The following is a 26,842-nucleotide window of genomic DNA, read 5'->3' as shown; positions in this document are numbered from 1 at the left end:
AAACCACCAAAAGATAACCGCATGATTTATTATAGTAATTTAGTATTTGAAAATTTACCAAAACAATTATTTTCTACCACTAACACGTTACAAAACTGATATTTTGTCGAACCAAACCAAGACCCAATTTTTAATTTTGCGGTTGCCTCGCGGTTATTTCCTGAGCGCAGGAGGATTTATTATAAGCGCCGCAATACATTGAAAATATGCTGGTCAAGCAAGGAGGGGTGCAGTGGGGAGGCAATAATGAGAAATTGATGGTTCAAATTGCTAAATTGCAAACATCTGTGGGACACGCAAAAAATAACCACGCTAATAATTTTCGCGTTAGAGTCTAAATAGGTGGAATCTCCGCAATAATGCAGCAGGAAAATGAGTAAGAAGTGTACTTTACTAGCAATAGTAATCTCAGTTCACAATTAAAAATATCAGTAAAATTCACCGAAGTTTAAACAGCTGAACGTTCGGTAAAAATTTCAGTGGTGCATATCGACGTTTACGGATCTTTGAACTGATTTTATTGTCAATTGCAAGGAAAATTGTACCATCCAAAGTGCGAAATCGTCCATAAAAGTGCTATTTTGCATTAAATCGTTTCGGTATCTTCGGTGCACTTTTTCGTTATCTTCCAAGCAATAAGTGCGCCAAAGATACCGAAACGATTGAATGCAAAATAGCACTTTTATGAGCGATTTCGCACTATGGATGGTACAATTTTCCTTGCAATTGACAATATAACCACTCGAGGAGAAATAACTATCGAACTGTCAAATTTTAACTAATACCGTTTATGTTATTTAATCTGCATTCCAACCCAACCACTGAATAAACAAACATTTTCGGGAGAATTAACAAACGTTTTAGGGTTGTTAGTGTATTGCTTACAGCGGAGTTGAAACTGTAAAAAACCCAGAGCGAACCCGTTTTCTAAAAAGTGCAACGCAGAGCGAATTTCAGGCGTTCGATTGGAACTAGAGCGAACCTATAGTCACATTCCAATCAATAAGTACGCCGAAGAGACCGAAACGCTTTAAGCTATAGCGTTTTTGTTTTTTAAGCGGGGTACGCTGCTGAAAAGAAAACGGCTCAAGAAAAAATCTTGCTATTTACCGAAGAAATTTTGACAACTCGAATACAAGCTCCACCTGTCATTTTTTCTTGTGGTAATAATTGCGCCGGATATTATTCCGTTCGGAAAAGTGACGTTTTAATTCACTTGCGTGTAAAACTTCGCCATCTGGACGTGAAATAATATTACTTATGAGGTGCGTACTGCTTAAGAAATCGTAAAAGAAATCGATTTCTTGAGCATTTCTTGTCCTATCTTTTTACCCATTACTTTTCAGCAGCGTACCCCGCTTTAACCTGGGTTTATTCCAAGTCCAACCGACCACTGAATAAACAAACATTTTCGCGAGCATAAACAAACGTTTTCATGTTGTCAGTGTATTGCTTATTGCGAGGTTCAAACTGTGAAAAAACTCAGTGCGAACCTGTCGTCTAAAAAGTGCAACCCAGAGCGAAACTAAGTTCAACCTGAGTGAAAAAACAAACGTTATGACAGCCGTTCGATTGGAACTAGAGCGAACCTAGATTAGACCTAAGCAAAAACAAAAACGGCATAAAATAGCACTATTATGAGCGATTGCGCATCACTTATTGATTGGACAATTTGTTTTGTGATGATAATTGGGTTGTTTAATGGTATATGGGTTTTAATGGCATATGACGCAGATTGGCATAAAAAATAAGAAAACATAAACCATTTGGTTTTTTTTATTGTATAAACGTCAAAAAAAAAATTTTTAATGTTTATTATGTCAGGTTAATATTTAAGACTACATGCCATCGAAAAACCATTCGCGACATTCACTGCTTGATTGCCTGATAGTTTGCGACAACCTTACATTCAACATCAACTATAGTCCGCCGCGTTTGCGAAAGCTTTTGACATTTCTTGATGTCACAGTGATGAAATATTGTCCCTGTTGAAATCATCTTACGTGTCTTATGCATGTTTTTCAACGTGACTCACGAACGTCATTATATAAACGCAAGTGTCTTTTAATAAAAATTTAAAATAATGTTTTTTATAATATCGAAGCTGTAGACAATTTAAATGCAAAAATAAATTTTGTTATCTGTTCCTGGAGGTGTTCTTCGTGCATAAATGTGTCTAAATGAGACATTTCTCATGCACTAAACAACCCAATTGGCAATATGGTAACCGACCTATTTTGGAACCCATCCGTAGCCGTATATAATGTGGATTTTGCTGTTAGTGTCCAAATTATGTGCAGCTGATGAGGTCCACAGTACGTTGGTTACCCTAAATGTTTTTTATTTTAAATTCTGATGCAGTTCCTGCAGTTCTGTATTTATGGCTTTTCGAAATTTTGGTCGAGATTTGAAACGTCACAAAATAAGTAACCTGCGGTAAATGTTCGTTGATATTTAACAGAACTGTTTATTTTGTTTCGTTGGCAGATAAATAAGTCCGGTCGAGTTGAGAGCACAGAAGAAACTTTTGATTAAAGACATTTATAATTTAAAATGTTTCTCATAATAATTTGTTAATAGCAAACCATAACGACTGAACTCACCATATCATGTAATTCAGAACCTTGGCGAAACGAAATCAAGTATGCTAATACAACGAATCATCTGCAATCACCGACCGAACTTGGATATATCAAATCTCAACTGGTGTAAGACATTCTAGCAAATAACAAGAAAAGAGTATTCTAAAAATAGTGATATTATTTTGGAGTAAGGATAGGAATTGTGTAGCCGCCAGAATGACTAATCCTAGAATAAACTGGGGAGAATTATTCCCTAGTAAACAAAGTATCTTCATCTTCATCAGCTATATGTCATTATTTGTTGGCCAAGGTAAGTGATCCCATAATGGCAACCAATGAAATAACATTTACTTTGCGATAAAGCTCGCCTCTATTATGTATACCGATCGGACCCGTTCCGATCGGAATCAAACGCTATGCTAAAACCCACGACGTTTGGAATTCTTTATATGGTTTCTAATCGGAATATAGATTCGAGTTATGTTACTAGCAGCGTTTTTATCATTCGGCGATGGCGTAGCTTTTTCAGTTAAGATTACAAATAAACGAACTGCTGGTTAATTTCACGCTTTTTCACAGGAATTCTCGTTACCGCATCACAACGTGCTGATAACAGCTACAGCTACAATACAGTGCTTGTAGTCCTGCTTACAGAACTATTGAAGCTAGTCATTTCTACTACATTATACTGCCGAGAGTAAGAAGTAATTTGATGGTTTAGTCGTTCCCAGTTTTAATGTCCATTTTTTTCTCCCGATACAGAAATTCATTCAAATCTTTGACCGTTAAAATTGTTGAGGAGAGAGAAGTGCTGTTCCTATATTTTGTTCCTGCTTTCCTGTACTGTTTGTACAACAATCTCGCCTTTGTAAATCTCTCAACGTTTGATCCGACGACATATTACTTGCTGTTGCAGTTACGAGTTGTCATCACTGGAGTTTTATTCCAAGTACAACATATTTCTAGAATCGCCTTTTAAATAGACAACACTTTGCTGCTAGTTCTATAGAATTTAATCCTCTTTCTTTTCAGGTAATTTTCAAAAAACAATTAAGCAGAAAGCAATGGTTTTCGTTGTTTTTACTCACCCTTGGATGTATGTTGAAACAATGGAACTTTTCGTTGGGTGCCTCAGATACGCCGGGTGAAAATTCTGTGGAAGGATCACATGACAACAGTAACGGGACGTTTAATGGCAAGAATATTTCTGGATTTGTGCTCGGCTTCAGTACCGCGTTAATTCTGCTACAGACAGTTTGTTCTTGCCTAGCTGGAGTTTATAATGAGTATTTGCTAAAGCGGAAGGGCTCGGATATCAACATATACGTGCAAAATGTTTTCATGTATATCGATTCAATTGTTTGTAACTTGCTGATATTGATGATTCGGGGAGAACTATCGATCACGACCATCAGTGAGCACTTACCCGAGGTGTTCCGTTTCGAAGTGTTGGTTATCATGATTAACAATGCAGCAATAGGAATCATCACTAGCTTCTTTTTGAAGTATATGAATTCAATCTTGAAAACATTTGCCAGTGCGTTGGAATTGGTGTTTACTGCGGTTTTATGTTACCTCCTTTTCTCAATTCCTATATATCTGAACACAGCTCTTGCAATAGTGGTCGTATCCTACGCCATCTATCTGTATTCGCTGAATCCAGTGGTGAATCTTGCCAGCAAAACCAGTCTGAATAGCCCCAGTGGTGTACATCATTCAAAATCCAGAGACGAGAGTAAGAAAGCACTCATCAATGGAGAGGACGATATTGAGCTACAAATGGAAGAAGTTTAGCAGCAGAGGAATAAGCAACCTTGAAAAAGGCAAGAACCAAAAACCTCTTTGTAAGATAGAAATAATAATGAGGCATTAATTGCAGTACAGTTCGTTATGTACTTCATTATATGTTTGAATCGTTTGTTATGTTGAACGTTAACACAAAAAATCGATATCGGAAAAATTAGCATAAGCATTTTATTTAACATTTTTTAACATAATCAAATAGTATTTTGTTTTTGATACAAAAGAAAACACGGATATTCAATAAATAACGATTATAAAAATAACAGCTTTTTCTTTAGAAACACAAGCTGAGAGTGTAACATGTCTGTTGGTTGGAGTCCTCTATATACATTAAAAGCTATAGATCGTGTCAGAAGCAGGATTCCCTGGACCTATAGCGTCACGTTTTGTCACGTTTTTGACCCGATTTTGTCACGCTTTTGATTTATCAAAAGCTTAGTTTGAAAATCATTTTCAAACATGTCAAATGTGTTAAAACACTGTGAAAAGAACTGTGTTGATTATCGTGGAGTTTCCACAAAAGTTGTTTCATATCTCCACAACTATAATAGCTAGAAGGTCATTTTCTTTGGCAAAGTTCTTTATAATAATCTTCTCAACAATTTTGTAGAACATTGTTTTGCTCTATCTCTTACTACTTGAAAAATAAATTTTGTATCTTACTTTTAGGGGGGTTAATCAAAGAATCGTTCATACCATAAGAAAGAGCTTTTTACGCTGTGAAATTTCTCAGAACATAGTTAACCAGTATAATCAACCATTTCGGCGCAATTAAAAAACGCGTGTTTTCATACCTGTGGGCTGTGCTGTGAACAGGTGACAAATGTCCACAGAGAGGTAGAAGGAAGTGCGAAATGTCCTAAAAGTGATCAGAATGAAATATATGTAGTTCGTTCTAAGTTATATGCAAAAAAATTAAAATTGAAAATATACCCGATTTTGTCACTGTCCCGTTTTAGTCACCCCTAAATTCATCATGGGGGTGACAAAATCGGGTCATTACTGTATTTCCTTCACATCTCACTTATTAGTAATTGGGCTAATGCCGAGATCAGGTCATCCGTACGACGAGCAAATTCAGTCAAACTGCACAACGCCGTAGCCGGAGGGATCGCCATCTGTAGGTACTATGTACATACTTCCCACGTCCCACGAAGTTTCGGAAACATCGAAATGCAGAAGTTTACTCCCATATCTTGATTGACGGTGACGGGTTACAACAGAAACGTTTTGGATTTCATAGATATAAAATATATTCGGAAACGACATATCGACTATTTTGTCTCCGAAAAGCATCATCAACGTGCACAGCCTGCGCACAAGTACCGAACGTCAAAGAGGAATTTTACGTGCAGTTGGAGGCTGCCAAAAAATGATATCAAGATAGTCATCGCGGACCAACGAAATGGGCGACCTTCAAGAACATGGCCATAGCACCTTCTTCCAGCGTAGATTCCTACGCAAATACCGTGAATGTAGGTAATTCCGATCATTCAACTAAATCAGTTGATTTTTAGAACATTGAATTGAAAGCCATAGTTAAGAAAAATCCTCATGATCAAAGCTGGCCCTTAAACTATGAATTTTAATTCAATCTTTTAAAAATCGGCTACTTGGGTTGAGTGATCGGAATTAGGAACTGATTGGAATTACCTGCGTTCACGGTACATCTGGAGGTCGTCAAACCAAACAGAATCACAGATCGACCACGTTTTGATCGATTGTCGGCACTTCTCAGAGATCATTGACGTCAGATCCTATCGAAGGACTAACGGTGACTCGAACCACTACTTGGTGATGGGTAAAATGCGCTCAAAATCCGTTGTGAAAAACATTTGGTACTGACGCCATCCTCGGTTAAATCATACGCGGCTCAAGGCCGCCTACAACGTGCTGTCCCTTATCTTATAATCTTATCCCGCCGACTGTCACCAATTACGAACAGATTGGTGGGAATTTATTCGGCCGCCTTCGAAGTGCCGTTGCTAGTGGTCCTTTGCCATTTTGTAGAGTTCTGTCGAGAACTGGCTTCTTCAGCTGACCGATTTCTCGCTGGACCTCTTCGAGATCGGGAGTCGGCACGCTGTTAGGTTAACTTCCGTTTCGTCTCCTTTTGTTATATTGCAATTGATATGCCCATCGAAGAACTGCTTCTGTCGACCACCTCATTGTTCGAAACATTTTAACTTAGATGATATAGGGTAGATGATCCATTAGTTGCGCCACTAAGCACAAAATAACTTCATTTTGCTTGTTTATTGAGGTATATGCTTCAATTAATGCTTGTGGGATACCTATAAATTTATCAAATACAAGGCATTTGTCACAAGGCAAGACAATTGCTTTCGTTGTACGAGAAGTTTTATAAAGAAAAAATGAATTTTACGATTCAATTATATTGTACCAACAGTTGCGCTAATGTTTCCTTAATTAAGTTTGATGTTCCTTTAATTGTGTTATTCCATATACATTGCTAGGTTGCTAAGTGAAAAACATCGTAGCAAAACTATAGATGAGCGCCTATAGTTGTGCGCTCCAACTGTGCGTTAGATTTTGGAAAATTGGCATTTTAGCAAATAATGCTTTAATTTTAAATGGTGTAGTCTAACTACCAATACTTCTAAAAGCCTGTTTTATATAATGAATGTAATTGTTTTATCTAAAATGCTACGGTGACGAAAATATGCATTAATAATTAATAGTAGCGCAACTATTGGTACTACCACAACTATTGGATCAACTACTCTAATACTATAATTCTTACTTTTCTTCTTTCTTTTAATGGATAATTTCAACTTTATACAACTGAACATACAAAGCTTACTGAAAAACAAAAACGAATTACAAAGATTGCAGGTTTATTATCAGAAACATGCACTAAATAACTAGAAAAAACGAGTAAGTACAACATATCACGACACCACAAATTTTCAAATTCAAGAAACGATAATTATGGAGGACCAGGAATATTTTTGAGACAAGATTGGAGCTACAAGGCAATCAATTTTATGGTATAGGTATCTGATTCAACGCAAGTTGTTGGAATCCGAGTCGTAAGGCTAAATTTTTCACCTGTGCTCCAAACCCTACCTGAGCGATTGAACTGCTTCTTCAGCCGGTTCAATTAATTTGTTTACCCGTTTTTGTTTATATTTATATTAACTTATTATCATTTACACACTTGATCACCAGTTCTAAGAAGTGAGACCATCATTGGACCATGTAAGTCTGTTGATGTAATAATTAATTAAGAAATAAGAAATGTCTAGTAAGTTTAATATATAGGTTGGAGACCTAAGAGATTTATTATAAAGTTATAAAGAACGTCGGAATTAGAAGACATTGGTAGTCTTGTATCTGATAAAATATAACAAAATATATGTAGTTCGAAAAATCTTACCTACTAAGTAAACTTAACATTGCAAAAATTGGACAAATCAGAATCATTTCTTCAAATGTCTAACAAATCGTTTCACAGCTTTGCGGTCTTGTTCGGCAAAGTGCTCAAAATCCGGGTGTAGCAGCAGCAAATGTTCTCTGCAAATAAACGATTGATATAACATTGAGATTATCTAGTTGTTGTTATGTTACATACAATGACAAGCGATCTTCCATTGGAACATGTGGTAGTAGAGGCTCCAACAGCTTAAGCATACGTATGGCCGTTGCTTTGTTGTCCTCGTTACTCATGACATTCATCATGTGGTTTAATATTTTTTCCACTACATTGGCTATCAAACTCGAACAATCCTCCTTATTGTCGACAGGTAATTCGGTTAGGAAAAACGATTGCAGTTTTTTGAAAAATTGCTAAAAATGAATTACCTCAAATACGTAAAAAAAATATTAATAGGGATAAATAATTTTTACAAACCTTAACACTGGTTTCCGAACGATATGAGAGCAGTAATTGGAAGACGGCCAAACAAATCACTTCAGCGAACTGGACCGGGTCGATTTTATGCAAAACCTTCATGAGTTGTTTTAACTGTTCTTCCAGAGGTGTATCAACTGCAAAGTTCGCTACGATGTAATGTGTATCCGTGATGCGAGGCAACGATTTGTGACGAGTATACAGATTTATATAGTTGTTCATAATCAGTTTCTGCTTGGTAACTGGGTCCTCCTGCCAATCTAAAAACGTAAGAAATAATTAAAAATTAGCAGCTGGAATTGTAAAAAATGATGCTAAGCATGGTTAAAGGATTTTGAGATGACCCGAAGGATTCAATAATAATAAAGGTGAATATCTCGAGAAATCGGTTCTTGGAAGCTTGTAAGCCACACGACACCTTTTTCTCTAACTCTATTTTCTATTTATTGGACTAAATCGACGTAATACAAAAGTCGCGAGAACTAAATTTCATTTCTGGACATAACAAAACAATTATTTAAAACTCATATTACAGCAAGCAAATAGAAACGGACAATTTCAGCTGTTTCAGTCTTCGCCGCCCTCTTCTTCCTCGTCAAACTCTCCCTCTTCGTCTGCGGTTGCTTCTTGGTATTGCTGGTATTCGGAAACCAAATCGTTCGTGTTACTCTCCGCTTCCGTGAATTCCATCTCATCAATACCTTCGCCCGTATACCAGTTCAGGAAAGCTTTCCTACGGAACATGGCGGTTCGGCAATTATTTTGAAAATCTCTTGGATCGCCGTCGAATTTCCGATGAATGTGGACGACATCTTCAGACCATGCGGTGGAATATCACAAACCGCCGTTTTGGCATTGTTTGGTATCCATTCTACAAAGTAACTGCTGTTTTTGCTCTGCGCATTTGGCATTTGTTCATCAACCTCCTCGGACCTCCTGCGTCCTCGGAAAATCGTCGCGACGGTAAGATATCGGCCATGACGAGGGTCACAAGCAGCCATCATATTTTCAGAATCGAACATTTGCTGGGTTAGCTCAGGTACAGTGAGTGCACGATACTGTTGCGATTCTCGCGAGGTCAAGGGTGTGAAACCGGTCATGAAGAAATGTATACGAGGAAAAGGAACCATGTTTACTGCTAGTTCGCGTAGATCTGCGTTTAATTGACCAGGAAAACGCAGACACGTGGTAACGCCGCTGAAACCAGACGGTTTAGATCACCATACGTTGGTGTGGTAAGCTTAAGCGTTCGAAAACATATGTCGTACAGAGTACGATGCAGTACGATTCGTCGGTGTTCTCCACTAGCTGGTGTACGCTCAATGTGGCATTGTACGGCTCAACCACGGTGTCCGATACCTTAGGAGAAGGAACAATGGAGAACGTGTTTATAATGCGATCGGGATATTCCTCTCGAATCTTGGAAATTAGTAATGTTTCCATTCCTGGAATTAAGTGAAGTTGGAATTCGCGGTTTTTACAGCAGTTTAGTAAGTAAGTAAGTACAGCAGTTTATGTATTTGCTTGATTTTAATTTAAGTTTTTACCTGAGCCAGTACCGCCCCCGAGCGAGTGGGTAAGTTGAAAACCTTGCAGGCAATCGCAACCTTCTGATTCTTTGCGAACTACATCAAGGACAGAATCTACCAGCTCAGCACCCTCTGTGTAATGTCCTTTGGCCCAATTGTTACCGGCTCCTGACTGCCCAAAAACAAAATTGTCCGGTCGAAACAATTGTCCGAATGGACCTGCTCTTATCGAGTCCATGGTACCAGGTTCTAAATCGACTAGAACCGCTCGTGGAACGTATTTTCCGCCGGTAGGTTCGTTATAGTAAACGTTTATACGTTCAAGCTGTAAATCGCTATCCTCGCAATAGGCACCGGTCGCGTCGATTCCATGTTCGTCCGATATAACCTCCCAGAATTTGGCACCAATCTGATTGCCACATTGGCCGGCTTGAAAATGAACTATTTCACGCATCTTCTGTCGTTTTCTGTATGTTTCCGGTATTTTTTACCCAAGTTCTTCAAATGAGGACAAAACTAAAAATGCGTTCGTGTCCGTCGGCGGTGAAAAACTATGTGAAAATTTTCGGTTCTCTTACTAATCGCCACGGAAATGAATTTTCTTGACATACAGTGGACCCCCGTTCGTTTGAACGATTCCTCATGCAAACTAACGGGGTTAGTTTTTAATTTGAACAACTGGTAACCCTAAATATGCTGGACCTTGTGTGAACTGGCTGCCCTGCTCTTTGTTATTGTTTTGGTGGTTCGATTCAGTTCGCAGTTGCAAGCAGCGAATATTCATTCTTCGATCGGATTTCTATCATAATCGTTGGGAAAGACGCAATGTGAAACAGATTAAACACGCTAGATCAATACAAACAAATCGCGTTTATGCGCATTGTCTGCATAAGCAAATGATGTCATATTGAGTATGACGTTTGAACCATTTTTAATTTGCACGTCTTGCAAACCAACGGGGTGCAAATTAAAAAGTGTTCAGATGAAAAACGGTCAAACGAACGGGGGGTACGATTGCAAGTTTGCCCCACACTACATACTAGAAATTCACATTACAGGGATACCTCGATATAAGACAGCCTCGTTATAAAACAACCTCGATATCGAAACAAATCCCTTTGACATAGCTGGTAACGATACCAGAGCTGATTTTCCATTCTGAAATCGGCGCATATTACAATGTTCTTAAATAATTGTTGAATTCAATCGTGGTTCTTTAAACAGAAGCCGTACATCAACGGATACTAGGGTATGTATAGTGCTTAGGAAAGTTGGAAAACAAACGGTTTCAGAAATAGTTTTTTTCAACAGTAAACTTGAAGGTGTAAGGTCTTCGCTCTTTTCTTACTGTAAACTGAATAAAAGATATAAAATAGGCCTGGTTTTATGTGCCAAACAAATTTGTCAATAGTTTTCAAGTGGGACTACGTATTTATGGATGGTGGTTGGTACAGGTGGTCATTCCAAAAAATCTATCTTGAAATGTGGTCAGATTTTGAATGCAAATAACTTTCCTGATTGATTTCCAATATTTTTGCACCAATCGATCGAAAAATCTCCTACGCGATGATTTATCAGGTTGCACTATTGAAAAATTGAAAATAATGAAACATTGTCCAACTGGAAGTCCTTGCTTCGTGATTGGTTAGCAAAGACTTCATCAAAGTTTTAACGTGTTTTTTAGAATAAAAGTGGCAGAATCTCCCCGTCCCAAATAGTCGAAGATTCTTCACGCGATTAAAACTAGAGAAATTAGATGTCTCAGCTTGAAAAGTACGCCAGAAAAAGTGATAAAATTGCGTTGTCCCAACAGGTCATACAAAAGGTACAGAATTGCTTCAAGAGACACGATACGAGAAGCTTCTTTAAAACCGGTCCCTTGATCGGGAACCGAACCGTGCCAATTCCTGTTTTGTGCAACGACAAGGAGGACAGCCTGACTAAGTGGCCAGGCATTGGAAATAACATTTCGATGAACTGTTGAATGATGAACAAGTTGGAGTTGTCAACAGAAACCGGATAACGATTGAGAATGATGGACAAGCTGTGGAACCACCAACTTTGAAAGAGTTTAAAAAGCAGTTAGAGCTGAAAAACGGCAAAGCAGCTGGAAAGGATGGCATCCCCGCCGAGCTTTTAAAGGTTGGCAGCGAACGGCTGTGTTGTGCAATCTAACAGGTTAAAAGTATGAACTGAGGAGGAGCTACTTATGAACGGGTTAAAAGGTCTAATATGCCCTATTTACAAAAAGGGTCATCGACTCGAATGTAGCAGTTATCGAGGCATTCCTCTCCTCAATTCTGCATACAAAATTCTTTCCCAACGTAAATACACAGTAATTGACATCTTTTCTTCTCCACTGGGTTTACGATAAAACATTTATTTGGTTGAAAGTGCGATTTTTGAGAGGGATGCTCCACGGCGGACCAAATGTTCACATTGCGACAAATCCTAGATAAATTTCGGAAATTGCCTGCAGACTTGCCATTTGTTTATAGACTTTAAGGCGGCGTACGGTTCAGTTAAATTAAATGAGCTGTGACAGGTTATGCTTGAACATGATTTTCAAACCAAACTGATTGGGCTGGTACGTGCTACTCTTGATGGTTCAAAATCAAGTGCCAGTATAGCGGGTGAGACATCGAATTCGTTTGCGACGTTAGATGGTTTGATGCCACAGTAGATCAAATAACTGATCGCAGTGGAAAATGTACCCACCAGGAAAAAAATAGATCGTTTGAACCAAGGTGACGGTCGATCAATTTGCTATTCAACATTGGAAGGTGCTAGTCGAAGGGCAGGCAGGCGTGCAGAGAGGCGGTACCACGAAATCTCGCATGCTCCTAGGCGACATCCATTTAGTACGTCACGCAAATTTTGACCAAGATCAAACCCCCCTCCCCCCCTTGTCACATTTCGTCACACATTCGTGACCCCCCCCCCCCCTGAGAAAGTACGTCACGTCACGGCAATCCCCCCCCCCCCCCTTCACAACAAAAAAATTAAATATTCATTCCAACCTTTTTATTTAAAGCTATCAAATGAATTTCAGCAAATAAAAAAAGGAAAATTTTCGAGCTTATAAGTCATCGATTCACGAATTTTGAAGATGATCTTCAATTGCTGCAATTGGATATGCTTCAGAAGTCGCTGATGTGCCGTCGATTAATGTTTAGCGCATATCTACGCCCTTTACATTCATCCACTCAAATTCGTCTGATCTAGTTGAAAGAATCAGGACTTTCAGCTGACGTCTTGCAGCAACACGCCTTGGAATAACTTTTCTGAGGGACTTTGTCATTTTGTGTATTTCTTCAATCGTGTAATCATTCAACACTACCTTAGATGCGAAATTTAATCCGCAAGTGGCTTAAACCCTATCCTTCAGAGAGCTTTTGAGTGAGGGGCAGTATAAATTATACCGAAAAACCTTAAAAGCAGCCGTGGAAGTTCGGTATGAGTTTTTGTTCATCGATTGAGTTCAGCTCGAATATCAAGGGAAAACATTGCCGTGGGTCTCTGGTAGCATCCCGTAACCCTTCAGGAGTTTGCGCGACTGCTATTTGCGGTTGCAAAAATCTTTTAGGCAGGACGGTACTCAAGCAGCTCTTCAGCGGTGTACTGCATATTCTGTAAAGCCTTAATGGAGAGTTCATACTCCATAGAATAAATGAGTCCTGTTCACACATATATGTTCAAAAAAGTGTTCATTCAAAAAATTTAACTATTTGTTTTAAAATCTATCAGTACGTTAATTTTATAGAAGCCTTCAATAGTTGTATCTTCAAATGAAGGCTAAATTATAATTTCCCGAATAAATTTTCCATTTGATTTTTTTTTCATGTGACGTCACATAACTTCATACCCCCCCTCCCCCCTACGTCACAAATCGTCACGATTAGGTCAACCCCCCCTCCCCCCTATATGCGTGACGTACTTTATGGATGCCCCCCTATAGGCTTTGCGGATGACACCGATCTCATCAGTGGTAACCGTAGCACTGGCGAAGAGGCGTACACGCATCTTAAGGAGAAGCTACGAGGATAGGGCTTATCATAAACTTTGCCAAGATCAAGTATATGGTGGTTGGTAGAAAGCGTGGTAACCCTTCGGGTGTTGAAACTGTGATTGTGATTACGTAGCCAGTTGAGGTTCCGTAGCCTGCAACTCTGAAATAAACTTACGCTCTATAAGATACTCATTCTCTCGGTGGTACTCTACGGCCACGAAGCGTGGACGTTGGAAGACCGTCTTTGACCGTAAGATTCTGTGATCAATTTATGGTGCCATATTAGAAGAAGGAGTGTGGTGCAGGTGCATGAATCACGAGATTTAGCAAGTATACAAAGATGTGGATTTTGTGAAGGATGTCAGCGGACTGACCACGTAGCAAGAATGCCGAATTAGAGACCAGCAAATACAATATTCAGCAAAGAACTCGACAGAGGCCGCTGACTTCGAGGCAGACCGTGTGCACGTTGGATGAGCGCTGTTGACGAGGATGCTAGGGTAGCGAATGTTAGGGACGATTGAAGACTGGCAGCCCAAGATCTGCAAGCGTGGATTATGGCCGAAAAAGTAGGTAAGCTCTAAATACTCGTAAATTTCAGGATCACATTCAGCTGGGTACATTTTGTGTGTGCTAACTTTTTCCGTCAATTGCGCAAGTCTTGTTCGTTAATTAACATGTAGGGTGATTGATCGTGGTTCGGCCTATTCTCACTGTTTCACATAGCACACATGGACTAATGCACATATAACTACAAAATCACAATGTTTTTCGAAAAAAATTTAGAATGTTTAGGAAGAATAACTAAAGACGATTCTATTTCTTAATTTAGAAGAAACTTTAGAGGGCCAGTTGAATTATAATTTGATTTTAAATGACAGTCAAATTATGATCCTGGTTCGGCCTATGTTGATCGTGGTTCGGCCCATCGATGATCTTGGTTCGGCCTATTCCAATAAAAAGTTTCTGAAACGAATGTTTTTATATATTAACCAATTATAAATGGTATAAGCTTACTTTTGGTGCCTAATATAGTATCTCACTTCAATTTGTCTACCTAGCAGTGTTAAATGAGCTTGTACATGGTCAATATTCTAACTATTTCGGGTTATATAAATTTAGATAATTTTTTACTTTCTTCGGAAGCATTACAAATAGTACAGATGTATTTTTGGGTAAATATAGTATCTTTTTTCACTTTATCTACCTAGCAGTGTTAAATAAGTTAACTTTCTCCTCCCAGTTGACCTCAAGGTACAACACTAATTCAACAAGCCAGGCGTCGCATGTTATAATTTCGACTGGAAGAGGCTGTAAGACTCAATAGGATCGAAGCACTAGTCTCGCAATTTTCCTGTATTTTAACAGGTGCCTTCGAAGAAAGACAGAATTTACATTTAATTTCAGCATGTTTTCAAATAGATCAGTGAAAATAGCTGCTTTTGAAATCACAACTGTGTTAACAAATAACCGGTCATACACCGACGTTAGTCGTTGGTTTTTGCCCTAATTCAGGGACAACAAATAATCCTAAATTCCTATCGTTAAAAGAATAGAAATTGGCGAACCGAAATACTTTTGAAAAATTCAAAAGGTAAAGCATACTTTTATTAAAAATTATTTACGAGCGTCTTAGTAGAACTCACGAAATATCGCGAACTAATTGGAAATGAATTCTTTTTAGTTCTACTATAATTTCTGCAGAAATTTGCCACGCTGATGAAGGTTGCAAGTCGTAACCGAAAAACGCGCATGAAAGTCAAATTATAGTAGAACTAAAAGGAATTCATTTCCAACTAGTTCGTAATACTATACTTTTATTGATTTTTCGGTAGAGTACCCACAATCATGAATTTTTTACCAGATAGTATTTTTCTGGATTGATGAGTAAATTTGCTTACATTAGCATAAAAAATATTTATTTTTCAATACTTGGCTCAAGAGCTATGAATTTTTAAAATAGGGGGTGTACATGAAAATCGAGAAATTTCCATTTGAGTTTTCTAGGAAAACACGATACCATGAATTTTTTAAATATTGTTTCATGCACAAGCCCTGAAGTCGTGTACAAGGCTGCATAAAATTCTGAAACATTACAATCCAGTTTGTACGCTTCTTTGGAAAAAAATACCCTCATATTTATTGTTAAGAAAAACTCAATTTTAGGATGCTAATAATTTTGTTTCTGAAATGCATGAAATAATAAAATATGGCATAAAACACAACATTTAGATTTAACACAAGTGGTACGTACAGCCAGAAATTGGTTAAAACGTGGGCGAAGCGCGGCGCCACTAGCGGCGAATCAGTGAAGCTGATAGGCCGAACCACGATCATTTGTAAGCCGAACTAAGATCAAAAAATTAAAATCGTATTTTCTCAATAAGTCGTAATCTCGCTTTTTGTTTGGAATAAAACGATCCAATAATGGAAGAATATAGTTGAATCTATATTTTAAAATTGTTTTCAACCAATACTTCACAGACTAAAACACTTTCTAGGCGTTTAAAAAGAGAGCTTTGATGACAACATTAGAAGCCGCTTTTACATATGTTATAAAGTTAATTATTTGAGCTAGTTACATTAATTTTTATGGCAAATAAATGAAGGCAATGCATAGGAAAATATTATAAGCTGCTTATAAAATTATTTTACCTTTAAATCTGTAAATATTTAATGAATTATCGATGATTATGCCAATGGGCCGAACCAGGATCAGTTTTTGCATAGGCCGAACCACGATCAATAACCCTAGCTGTGTGTTGTTTATTGAATGTTAAATATGCAAAGCGCTGGAAGATGCTGCGATCTATAGGGTTATTGATCGTGGTTCGGCCTATGCAAAAACTGATCCTGGTTCGGCCCATTGGCATAATCATCGATAATTCATTAAATATTTACAGATTTAAAGGTAAAATAATTTTATAAGCAGCTTATAATATTTTCCTATGCATTGCCTTCATTTATTTGCCATAAAAATTAATGTAACTAGCTCAAATAATTAACTTTATAACATATGTAAAAGCGGCTTCTAATGTTGTCATCAAAGCTCTCTTTTTAAACGCCTAGAAAGTGTTTTAGTCTGTGAAGTATTGGTTGAAAACAATTTTAAAATATAGATTCAACTATATTCTTCCATTATTGGATCGTTTTATTCCAAACAAAAAGCGAGATTACGACTTATTGAGAAAATACGATTTTAATTTTTTGATCTTAGTTCGGCTTACAAATGATCGTGGTTCGGCCTATCAGCTTCACTGATTCGCCGCTAGTGGCGCCGCGCTTCGCCCACGTTTTAACCAATTTCTGGCTGTACGTACCACTTGTGTTAAATCTAAATGTTGTGTTTTATGCCATATTTTATTATTTCATGCATTTCAGAAACAAAATTATTAGCATCCTAAAATTGAGTTTTTCTTAACAATAAATATGAGGGTATTTTTTTCCAAAGAAGCGTACAAACTGGATTGTAATGTTTTAGAATTTTATGCAGCCTTGTACACGACTTCAGGGCTTGTGCATGAAACAATATTTAAAAAATTCATGGTATCGTGTTTTCCTAGAAAACTCAAATGGAAATTTCTCGATTTTCATGTACACCCCCTATTTTAAAAATTCATAGCTCTTGAGCCAAGTATTGAAAAATAAATATTTTTTATGCTAATGTAAGCAAATTTACTCATCAATCCAGAAAAATACTATCTGGTAAAAAATTCATGATTGTGGGTACTCTACCGAAAAATCAATAAAAGTATAGTATTACGAACTAGTTGGAAATGAATTCCTTTTAGTTCTACTATAATTTGACTTTCATGCGCGTTTTTCGGTTACGACTTGCAACCTTCATCAGCGTGGCAAATTTCTGCAGAAATTATAGTAGAACTAAAAAGAATTCATTTCCAATTAGTTCGCGATATTTCGTGAGTTCTACTAAGACGCTCGTAAATAATTTTTAATAAAAGTATGCTTTACCTTTTGAATTTTTCAAAAGTATTTCGGTTCGCCAATTTCTATTCTTTTAACGATAGGAATTTAGGATTATTTGTTGTCCCTGAATTAGGGCAAAAACCAACGACTAACGTCGGTGTATGACCGGTTATTTGTTAACACAGTTGTGATTTCAAAAGCAGCTATTTTCACTGATCTATTTGAAAACATGCTGAAATTAAATGTAAATTCTGTCTTTCTTCGAAGGCACCTGTTAAAATACAGGAAAATTGCGAGACTAGTGCTTCGATCCTATTGAGTCTTACAGCCTCTTCCAGTCGAAATTATAACATGCGACGCCTGGCTTGTTGAATTAGTGTTGTACCTTGAGGTCAACTGGGAGGAGAAAGTTAACTTATTTAACACTGCTAGGTAGATAAAGTGAAAAAAGATACTATATTTACCCAAAAATACATCTGTACTATTTGTAATGCTTCCGAAGAAAGTAAAAAATTATCTAAATTTATATAACCCGAAATAGTTAGAATATTGACCATGTACAAGCTCATTTAACAACGCTAGGTAGACAAATTGAAGTGAGATACTATATTAGGCACCAAAAGTAAGCTTATACCATTTATAATTGGTTAATATATAAAAACATTCGTTTCAGAAACTTTTTATTGGAATAGGCCGAACCAAGATCATCGATGGGCCGAACCACGATCAACATAGGCCGAACCAGGATCATAATTTGACTGTCATTTAAAATCAAATTATAATTCAACTGGCCCTCTAAAGTTTCTTCTAAATTAAGAAATAGAATCGTCTTTAGTTATTCTTCCTAAACATTCTAAATTTTTTTCGAAAAACATTGTGATTTTGTAGTTATATGTGCATTAGTCCATGTGTGCTATGTGAAACAGTGAGAATAGGCCGAACCACGATCAATCACCCTACATATCAGATATCACTATTGTATGATCATTCACTTGACGGACAATATATCAAAACAGAGCTTGCATTGAATCTATCAAAATTAGGTAATACGGTAATGTTCCGGTTTTGTCAGCCCTAATAAGGGAAATGAATTCCCTGATATTCCCTGATTTTCCAGGTTTTTCCAGGAAATCGACACCCTGAACTGTGTAAATACTCTAATCTTACCCCGAATTCACAAACTCACAAAAAAAACATCATTTTTTGAAAAACTCTCCCCAGCCACAGCGCGAATTGGGTCCCTTTATTTAAAATATTTAAAGAGTATAATTCATAGATTGTTGTAGATATATCGAATTGTAGCAATGTTCAAATTTCAATTCTTTATACGAAATTCATAGAGAGTTTCATAGTATCGACATGGGGAGGGACTGTGCCTATAAGTGATACATTCGTAGTCCTACACCAAGCATGCGTTTGTGTCCTGGGGCACAGACTCTTATTTTTTTAAACAAAAGGTTATGCTCATGATAAGTTCAATGGTTTTGCGGTAACTTGTGTACTTACCATATTGCTTGGAGAACAAATAATGAAGTAGATATTTTGCCATCTTATCCAATGTAATCATTTCAACGCTGTGGCCGATCTGATGAAGCTCTACTACATCGATCTGGCTCAATAGAAGCATATCGCACAGGGTAGTAAAAATGTGCACACAGGTATCAAGTGTATCATCGAATCTGATGAGCAATTTAACTAATGCGCGCAACAGTTCCTGCATACGCTTTTTCAATCGCTGGCCGCTGCAGCTTTGGTTAGCGAATGCATCTGAAAAACCACTGTCCGCGCTGGTTGGCAGTTCCTTCACAATGACATAAAAGATGCACTTGTACAAGCGGTAAAACATGCTGATCTGGTTGCTGTTTAAATTCATTTTATCCAGTAGACGAAAGTCGTTAAAAACGATTTTCTTTATAACTGCTGCATGTGCATATAGTTCGTAATCCAGTTCAAGCAAAGCGGCCAATCGTGCCATGCTTGTTACGTATTTAGTGGTGAGGACGTGGTCTTGACCCTGAAGTAATAAACCATTAATAACGAAAGCGAAATGCTAAAGTATAGAAAACTTACAATATTTTTGCTGGTAAATCGCGTTCTTGTGTCCACAAATTCTTTCACAAGTTCGTTCAAGATGTCAATCCACATTTCTTCCATATCTATGACAATATTCCAATAACCGCGTATAGTGATCAAGCTTTTTTGTACCATATCAAAATTTGTAGCAGTTTTCAGTACAGTCGAGAGTACTGCAAATAATGCCTCGTAGTAATCATCGTGAGTAATATTGTAATGTTGTAACAATGTATGGCATTCCGAGTTAGCCGGATGAAGTAAAGCAATGTAAGCTTTTTTATGTGGAATACAATCCTGCAGAGCTCGGGGATAATCAGTTAAAAAACCTTTTAGCATATTTCGCAGACGCGTACGATCTACTTTTTTGGCTTTTGGTTCAAGAGCCTCTTGAAGGTTGCTCAGCATCAACGTATGGCACTGGGTTATAACCAGTACTATCGATGTTATCATAAATATATTGTCATTTCGAGAACATTCAATGCTAAGCATGTTAAAAACTAAACCCCAATCATCGAAAAAGTCCAACTTCCATAAATCGGTTATTAACTGCTTTAGTGAAAGCGATGAATGTTCATATCGTTCGTATAATTTCAAAATATCGAGCAAAATTTCGCCGTTTTTATTATCGTCGTCATCGGGGGTACAACAGATGCTGACGTGAAAGTCGATTGCATGGCTTCGAACCACTTCGTCGACACTAAACATATATTGACGAACTTTATCGGTCAAATCATTCTCGAAGATAGAACGACCACAATTTTGTCTACAAATAGAAAATAAAGTATAAAATTGCAGGCGAAAAATTGTTCCTGTTCGTTTACCTTTGCATAGCTGCAATCACCTCCATAGCCACTCTTTCGCACGACTTGAAAGTCATCATATATTGCACAAACCGTTTTCCAATGGATTCCAGGAAAAATTTAACGATTATCTTTTCCATTTCTGATGTAAGTGTTTCGGGATTGAGTAAATTTTTGAGACAGTTTGCAATTGTGGAGTACATTTTGCAGTGTTGATGCTGTAGAAGCTTTGCTAGCACTTCCAATAGGCTACTGTCCTGCTCGATTAGCATCGGATGTGTTTCCAGAAATTCGCAGTACGATTCTGCTATCAATGGTAAGGTTGTGACATATCTGCAACCTGCGTCAACGTTATTGATCAGTAGTTTACCAATTTTTGAAATATATCGTTCACGTTTTTCTGCCTCTTGTAATTTCTCAGAATCTTCCTCTAATTGAATTCGTTCCAGATCCTGAAGCACATGTTGTTGTACAACAGCAACTAACACCAGTATCGTGGAACTTAAGTAGCCAGCTACCATTTTGCACTTGTCATCATTCGACTCACAGAATGCCATGAGCAATCGGATAGTTTTGTTGAGCCAAATATTATTCTGCAAAAGTTCTTGTCGATCTTCAACTATCATGAGTTTCAAGAATTTATTCAAATCATTCAAAAACACTGTATTCCCAAAACTGTTTTTTTCTTGAAAGTTCTGCAAATTTAAAGGACACTTATTTGAAAACAAGTGCAGTCAGTCCACAATCATGGGTCACACACAATAATTGTGGGTCATTTTAGCTTTAGCTGCTAATTACCGTTTTAATATAAGATAATGATTGATCAATTTATTAGAGCTACCTATGAGTAACAATTTTATCAATCACTTAGTATAATATTCACGCATTAATCGGTAGATAAAGCTAAAATGATCCATAATGGTGTGTGACCCATGATTGTGGAGACTGTATACAAAACACTAACTTACCGCTCTGATAATTTTCTTCCGTACGATATCCAACATATTTCCCTCAGAATCTTCTGAAGTAAGCTGATATTCATAGCCGGTTAAATCAAGTAATAACTGCAAAATCGCCGTTGTACCTGCAGGAATATCATCCCGATAGGTTTTCTGCCAGTTGCGATATATTTGCTAGCGAGGAAAAACAAGTTTACTTCTATACGATATTTTAGCTTTATTATAACTTACTTACCTTTGTTTGTATTTCGCCCTTCCATAAGGAATCATAAATTCCATCACCCATATTTCTGGATTTTCGATAATCAAATCAAACTAAACGAACCCAACACTGACAGAACATATGGAAGTGCAATGTGTAAAATAACCAAAATAATGGCAAAGTGCCAGATCCAGATTTTCGTAAAAAATGTCTGCAGCTATAGAGACTGTCAGAGTACAGAGATATGCATCAGAAGCAGCATTTGGGAGCCAAAACGAACAGCACAACAGGGATACCAGATTTGCAGATTTGTCTGCAAATTGCAGATTTTTGGAACGGTCTTGCAGATCATTATAAATTTGCAGATATTTGCAGTTTTTATGACTTTTATTGTTTTGTTGCAGATTTTTGTTCGAAGCTCTTTAAACTTTCACAGACTTCCTAAAAAAGTGTGCAGATTTTTGCAGATTATTTTCAAACCAGAAAATTCGAGTAGCCGGAAAACTGCTCGATTTTTCCGGTTTTCGAGCAGTTGCAGACATTTTTTTAGAAAATATGGCATCTCTGCAGCACAATTGTAATGTTCTAAATGAACATTATAGGGTAAATAATGTTGATCGTGTTGATGCAAATTGCATCAAAAACGCGAAATAAATACAAGGAATTTGCAAACAGAATGCAAGTAAAATCCCACACGCTTTAAAAATTTGACCCGCTTTCACAAAAAGTGGAACAGCTCAAAGCATGCGTATTTTTTACACACTATTTGGAGTAACTCTTACTCTAAAGAAACTGACTAAAGAAAAGACACTGGAGCTCAGTCACTCACGGCCTCCTGTCATCATTAAACCTGATTTGCTCAACGATGATTGTTGTGCGTGACTCTGTTCAAAGTTGCTAGGAAAAGTTCGAACAATATTTTTTTCGAGTTCAACATTTAGGCGATTTTATGAACTGAACGATACAAATTTGATTGCCTGGTGTTTTCGTTAGGCAGCACGGATCGATTTCGTGATGATACGATGATATTTGTTGCCGTTTGCTTGCAGTCATTATTTTCTGCCGCGTTGATCGACTGATACTCCGCAAGTTTTCGAGCAAAAGATTCAGAAGGTTTCATCGAGATTCATGCGCACTTGGTTTCGACGAATGGAATATGAGTGCCTTTGTCAGTTCTTTAGTCAGTTTCTTTATCTTACTCCTTTTATGAGTTCAACGCAGAAGCTCATTAATGAGCAATATTTACTCAAAAATGAGTGCCATTTCACAGTATAATCAATATATATAGAATGCCAGTGTCGCTGCAGTGCGCGTGGCAAACATCATACATATTCAGATAATGTATTTACATTATACTTGCATACGTGTGTGTGCCTGAGATTCAGCAAAAGGGGAATCTCATTGTCAAACTTTGACAACCAGTTTAAAATTTCGAATATGGCTGCCAAGTAATGTAATGTAAACTTCGCTTGCTTCAAATTTCAGAAAAAATCGGGGCAAAAAGACTCAGTTGAGGGATTCAATTCATCCGGACGAAAAAAAATTAGCGTTTAAAACATTTCACTGGCATGAAAACACAGCGATGAGCGCACTGATGACAGCACCAACCAGCGCACAGATAAAGAACAGATAAATAACAATAAGCAACTTTGACAATGAAGTTCCCGATTCACAGACTTGATACAGATTGTTAGCATCATGTTTACCACAATGAGTCCTGTAGAAAAACAGCGACACCACAAACTATACAGACAACACGCGAACGATATTTCCAGGTACCAGAAGGGACGTGAGAAAGTCACTCACGGTCCATTCACAAGCACTCATTTTTCTCACTCGTTAGTTCATCAATAGGTTTTGTAGCAACGCAAAACAAACATTTTTAGTTACCATGCAAAACAACAACATTCCCTTGCCAACCCGTAGCTATGGGCAATAGCAACGGAAAGTACTGTGATTTTTATTACAAAAGTTGGCGATACGATGGATTTCGTGCTAATCGGTAAAACCGACGAAGATTCCTACGCGCCGCGAAAAGATCTCTAAGCGGGGACATAGTCCGGAATTTCTTCTTGGCGAAATCGACAATCCATCGGTTAGAATACTCTGCATCTTCGTACTGTTACGATTTCGCTTTCGAGTAGCGGTGCTGCTAAGAGTACTGTTTCTCTCGATAATTCGTTTACGAGCCGGCGCCAATATCCGCGTTTTTTTACTTTCATCAAGCTCATCATCTGTTTTTCCAGTACCTCGTAGGCAGATTTATCGAACCGTGTTTTCGAGTCCTCATACGCCGAGGACGCGTACAGTTCCGAGCACTTTTTGTCCCAAATGGTGGGCGTTTGAACGTTTTCCCGGGTATCGGTTCCATCTGGGTTTGAGTCACGGCGTCGAGGATCACGCCAGTGATAAAGTTGTATTCTTCCTTCGGAGGAAGTTCTTCGTGCAATTCGATATTTTATGTGGCTACGTTTTTATCGGTTGCCCCTAGAACCTTGTTAGCCATTAGCACTCGAATCGGTTTCAAAAATTAAACTGGTAGATTTGCTTTTAGATCTTCCCACAAAACTTCATGCAACTAATGCTGTTTGGGTGTATCCATATTTTCCGCTGCTAGAGCGAAACATGTTCCTCAATACACATCACTATCTGCCTATCTGCTACTACCCGACATGTTATCATCAGCAAGTAATCAAGTATACTAGAAATTTAAAATAAATCGCCAAAGGCGTTAATTTGTCGCGCAGTTTCTTTTCTTCAAGCATCCAAAACTTAGAGATTAAGTAGCTTATTTGCGTTTTCATGTTCCACAAGAAATTTAAATTAAATGTATTTGCATTCATTCATGCAAAATTAGTAAAATAAAGACAATTTTTATCGTTCTTTCGCAGAATCAATCAAGATCAAGAGATATGTGAATAATAAAAAAAATTAATTTTGATCAATGAAATGAAACTGGATTATAATTTTATAAACAATTTTATACGATTTATGATGGGGTCTCGAACCGCTATCTTATCCCCGCTGACTAAACTTTCCAGATGCTGGAACATTTTTCTTTCCTCTGGGAACTCCGGTTGGACTTCTTTTTTGTACACCCTGATAACCAGATCCATGTAGCCGTGGTCATCATCGCACGAAACCGTCGTATAAGCCCGGATCACCAGCTCTTCGTTGATCGTCGCCGACAGATGAATATGCTGCTCGAACGGCAGGCCCAGGATGCGATCCGAAACCAGCGAGTGTCATTGAAAATGTTTTCTTTCCGCCCCAGTAGGAGCATATGTTTTTCTGGGGAATCTAGCAGCGTGCGCGGACAATTTCTTCGTACCACACTGGCTGACGTTGGATTTATCCTTCTTACCGTTGTTGTTCAGGAAGAAATTGACCATGAGGGCAGCGGCGACAACCACTAGCATGCCGATCGCTATCGGAATGACATCCAAAACGAACAGGTTGCACATCGATACTTTATCGCTGATATGATCTATCCGAAAACTGGTCCTTGAAATCCCGTAAAACAACAGACCTCCATACCTTCATGAGGACTAAGAGGTCTGTTCGTAAAACACTTCGAGCTGGCTGAAAAACCGCAACCGAGTTCCGCTTTCCGCACACCACAGATAACCGGCAAGCCACGCAGAAGATCGATCCACTCGAAAGAAACGTCGCTTCTAGACTGCTGAATTTTAAATGATGATTAATATAAATAAAAAAATATGTAATTTATTACTGATTTCTCACCTCGTCGTTCAGTAAACAACTTGACGTAAACTTCATGTTCATACAAATGAATTTATGGAAAAAATACAAGTAATCGGGCTACTGAGTTTTCTTGCCGAATAGATATCTAAATTTCTGGCAGAGTAAAGGAAACAGATAGCTTCTGAGAGCTTTGAGTGCCATGTGAATATGTGAGAAATGCGAGGGACGAGATTCACTCACTTCAAATGAAACTGGTACCTGAGATTTTATGATATTTGTTCTACGCGTGGTGTCTGTATAGTTTGTGGTAGTACTTTAACCTAGAGGCGTCTCACTAGAACCACAAACTATACAGACAACACGCGAACGATTTTTCCAGGTACCAGAAGGGACGTGAGAAAGTCACTCATGGTCCCTTCACTAGTACTCATTAATCTCACTATTTAGTTCATCAACAGGTCATTATAGCAACGCGAAACAAACATTTTTGGTAACCATGTGAAACAACAACATTCCCTTGCCAACACAAAGCTATGGGCAATAGCAACGGAAATTACTGTTATTTTTGTTACAGAACTTGGCGATACAATGGATTTGGTGCCAATCTTCGTTGGAGATCTTCAAAAAATTATTGGCGGCGGATCCCAAATTACGGCAACGAGCTTTAGTAAAGACATGTCCAATGGTAGGTCCGAAGCAGTTTACATAAAACGGAAGCCATTGAATCGGTAGGACCAGATTCTTGACGAAATCAACAATCCATCGATCAGAATACTTCGCACCTTTGTTCGTATTGTTACGATTTCGAATGCGACTAGCGGTGTTCCAACGGGTGCTCATCGCAGTCTCTCAATAATCCGTTCGCAAGCCGGCGCCAATATCATCGTTTTTTCAGTTTCATCAAGCTCTTCATCTGTTTCTCAAGTACCTCGTACTTCCAGAGTAGATCTATCGAACCGTATTTCCGAAAGTCTTCTTACGACAAGGATGCGTACAGTTCTGAGCACTCTTTGTGCCACCAGACTGCCAGGTAGATTACCGTCGATTGAGCGTTCCCAGGTACCGGTTTCTTCTGAGCTTGTGTCGCGGCGTCGAGGATCAAGCCAGTGATAAAATTGTATTCAACCTCCGGAAGAAGTTCTTCGCGTGATTCGATGTTTTGTGAGATTACGGCCGCATAGCGTTTCCAATCGATAGTGCGTGTGATGTCATATGCAAGATTAATTGAATTCATGGGTGAATAACCATTAGTAGTTTATATAAGGATTTGCAGATGATCACTACCACTAATGCTAATGATGTCGAGCAAAGAGATATATTCAATACACTTGCACGTGCTGGAGGGCTAGGTATACGCGTCGCTTCCCCAGTATTTAAAA

The 26,842-nt window shown here is 38.0% G+C and overlaps 2 protein-coding genes and 1 pseudogene across 2 annotated transcripts; 1 reads left to right on the top strand and 2 right to left on the bottom strand.

Moving 5' to 3' along the window:
• The first annotated feature begins 2,485 nt into the window (after positions 1–2,485).
• On the top strand, positions 2,486–4,629 carry LOC128743698 (UDP-galactose transporter senju). Its single transcript, XM_053840325.1, has 4 exons — positions 2,486–2,892; positions 3,162–3,279; positions 3,345–3,531; positions 3,615–4,629. Exons 1-4 carry the CDS (start codon positions 2,799–2,801, stop codon positions 4,374–4,376), a joined length of 1,161 nt encoding a protein of 386 aa, XP_053696300.1. The 5' UTR covers positions 2,486–2,798; the 3' UTR covers positions 4,377–4,629.
• A 3,199-nt stretch (positions 4,630–7,828) lies between these two features.
• On the bottom strand, positions 7,829–25,222 carry LOC128740315 (uncharacterized). Its single transcript, XM_053835853.1, has 9 exons — positions 25,090–25,222; positions 23,975–24,129; positions 21,566–21,730; positions 20,619–21,292; positions 19,795–20,560; positions 19,231–19,738; positions 8,260–8,519; positions 7,981–8,195; positions 7,829–7,922 (listed from the first exon to the last, which is right to left on the bottom strand). Exons 1-9 carry the CDS (start codon positions 25,220–25,222, stop codon positions 7,829–7,831), a joined length of 2,970 nt encoding a protein of 989 aa, XP_053691828.1.
• Positions 8,827–10,242, bottom strand: LOC128743697 (tubulin beta chain-like; annotated as a pseudogene).
• Positions 25,223–26,842: the final 1,620 nt, after the last annotated feature.

This window comes from Sabethes cyaneus, chromosome 3 (assembly GCF_943734655.1).
Source record: "Sabethes cyaneus chromosome 3, idSabCyanKW18_F2, whole genome shotgun sequence".
Classification (NCBI taxonomy): domain Eukaryota; kingdom Metazoa; phylum Arthropoda; class Insecta; order Diptera; family Culicidae; genus Sabethes; species Sabethes cyaneus.
The sequence above is the reverse complement of the archived record's forward strand: the minus strand, read 5'-3'. Positions and strand labels throughout refer to the sequence as shown.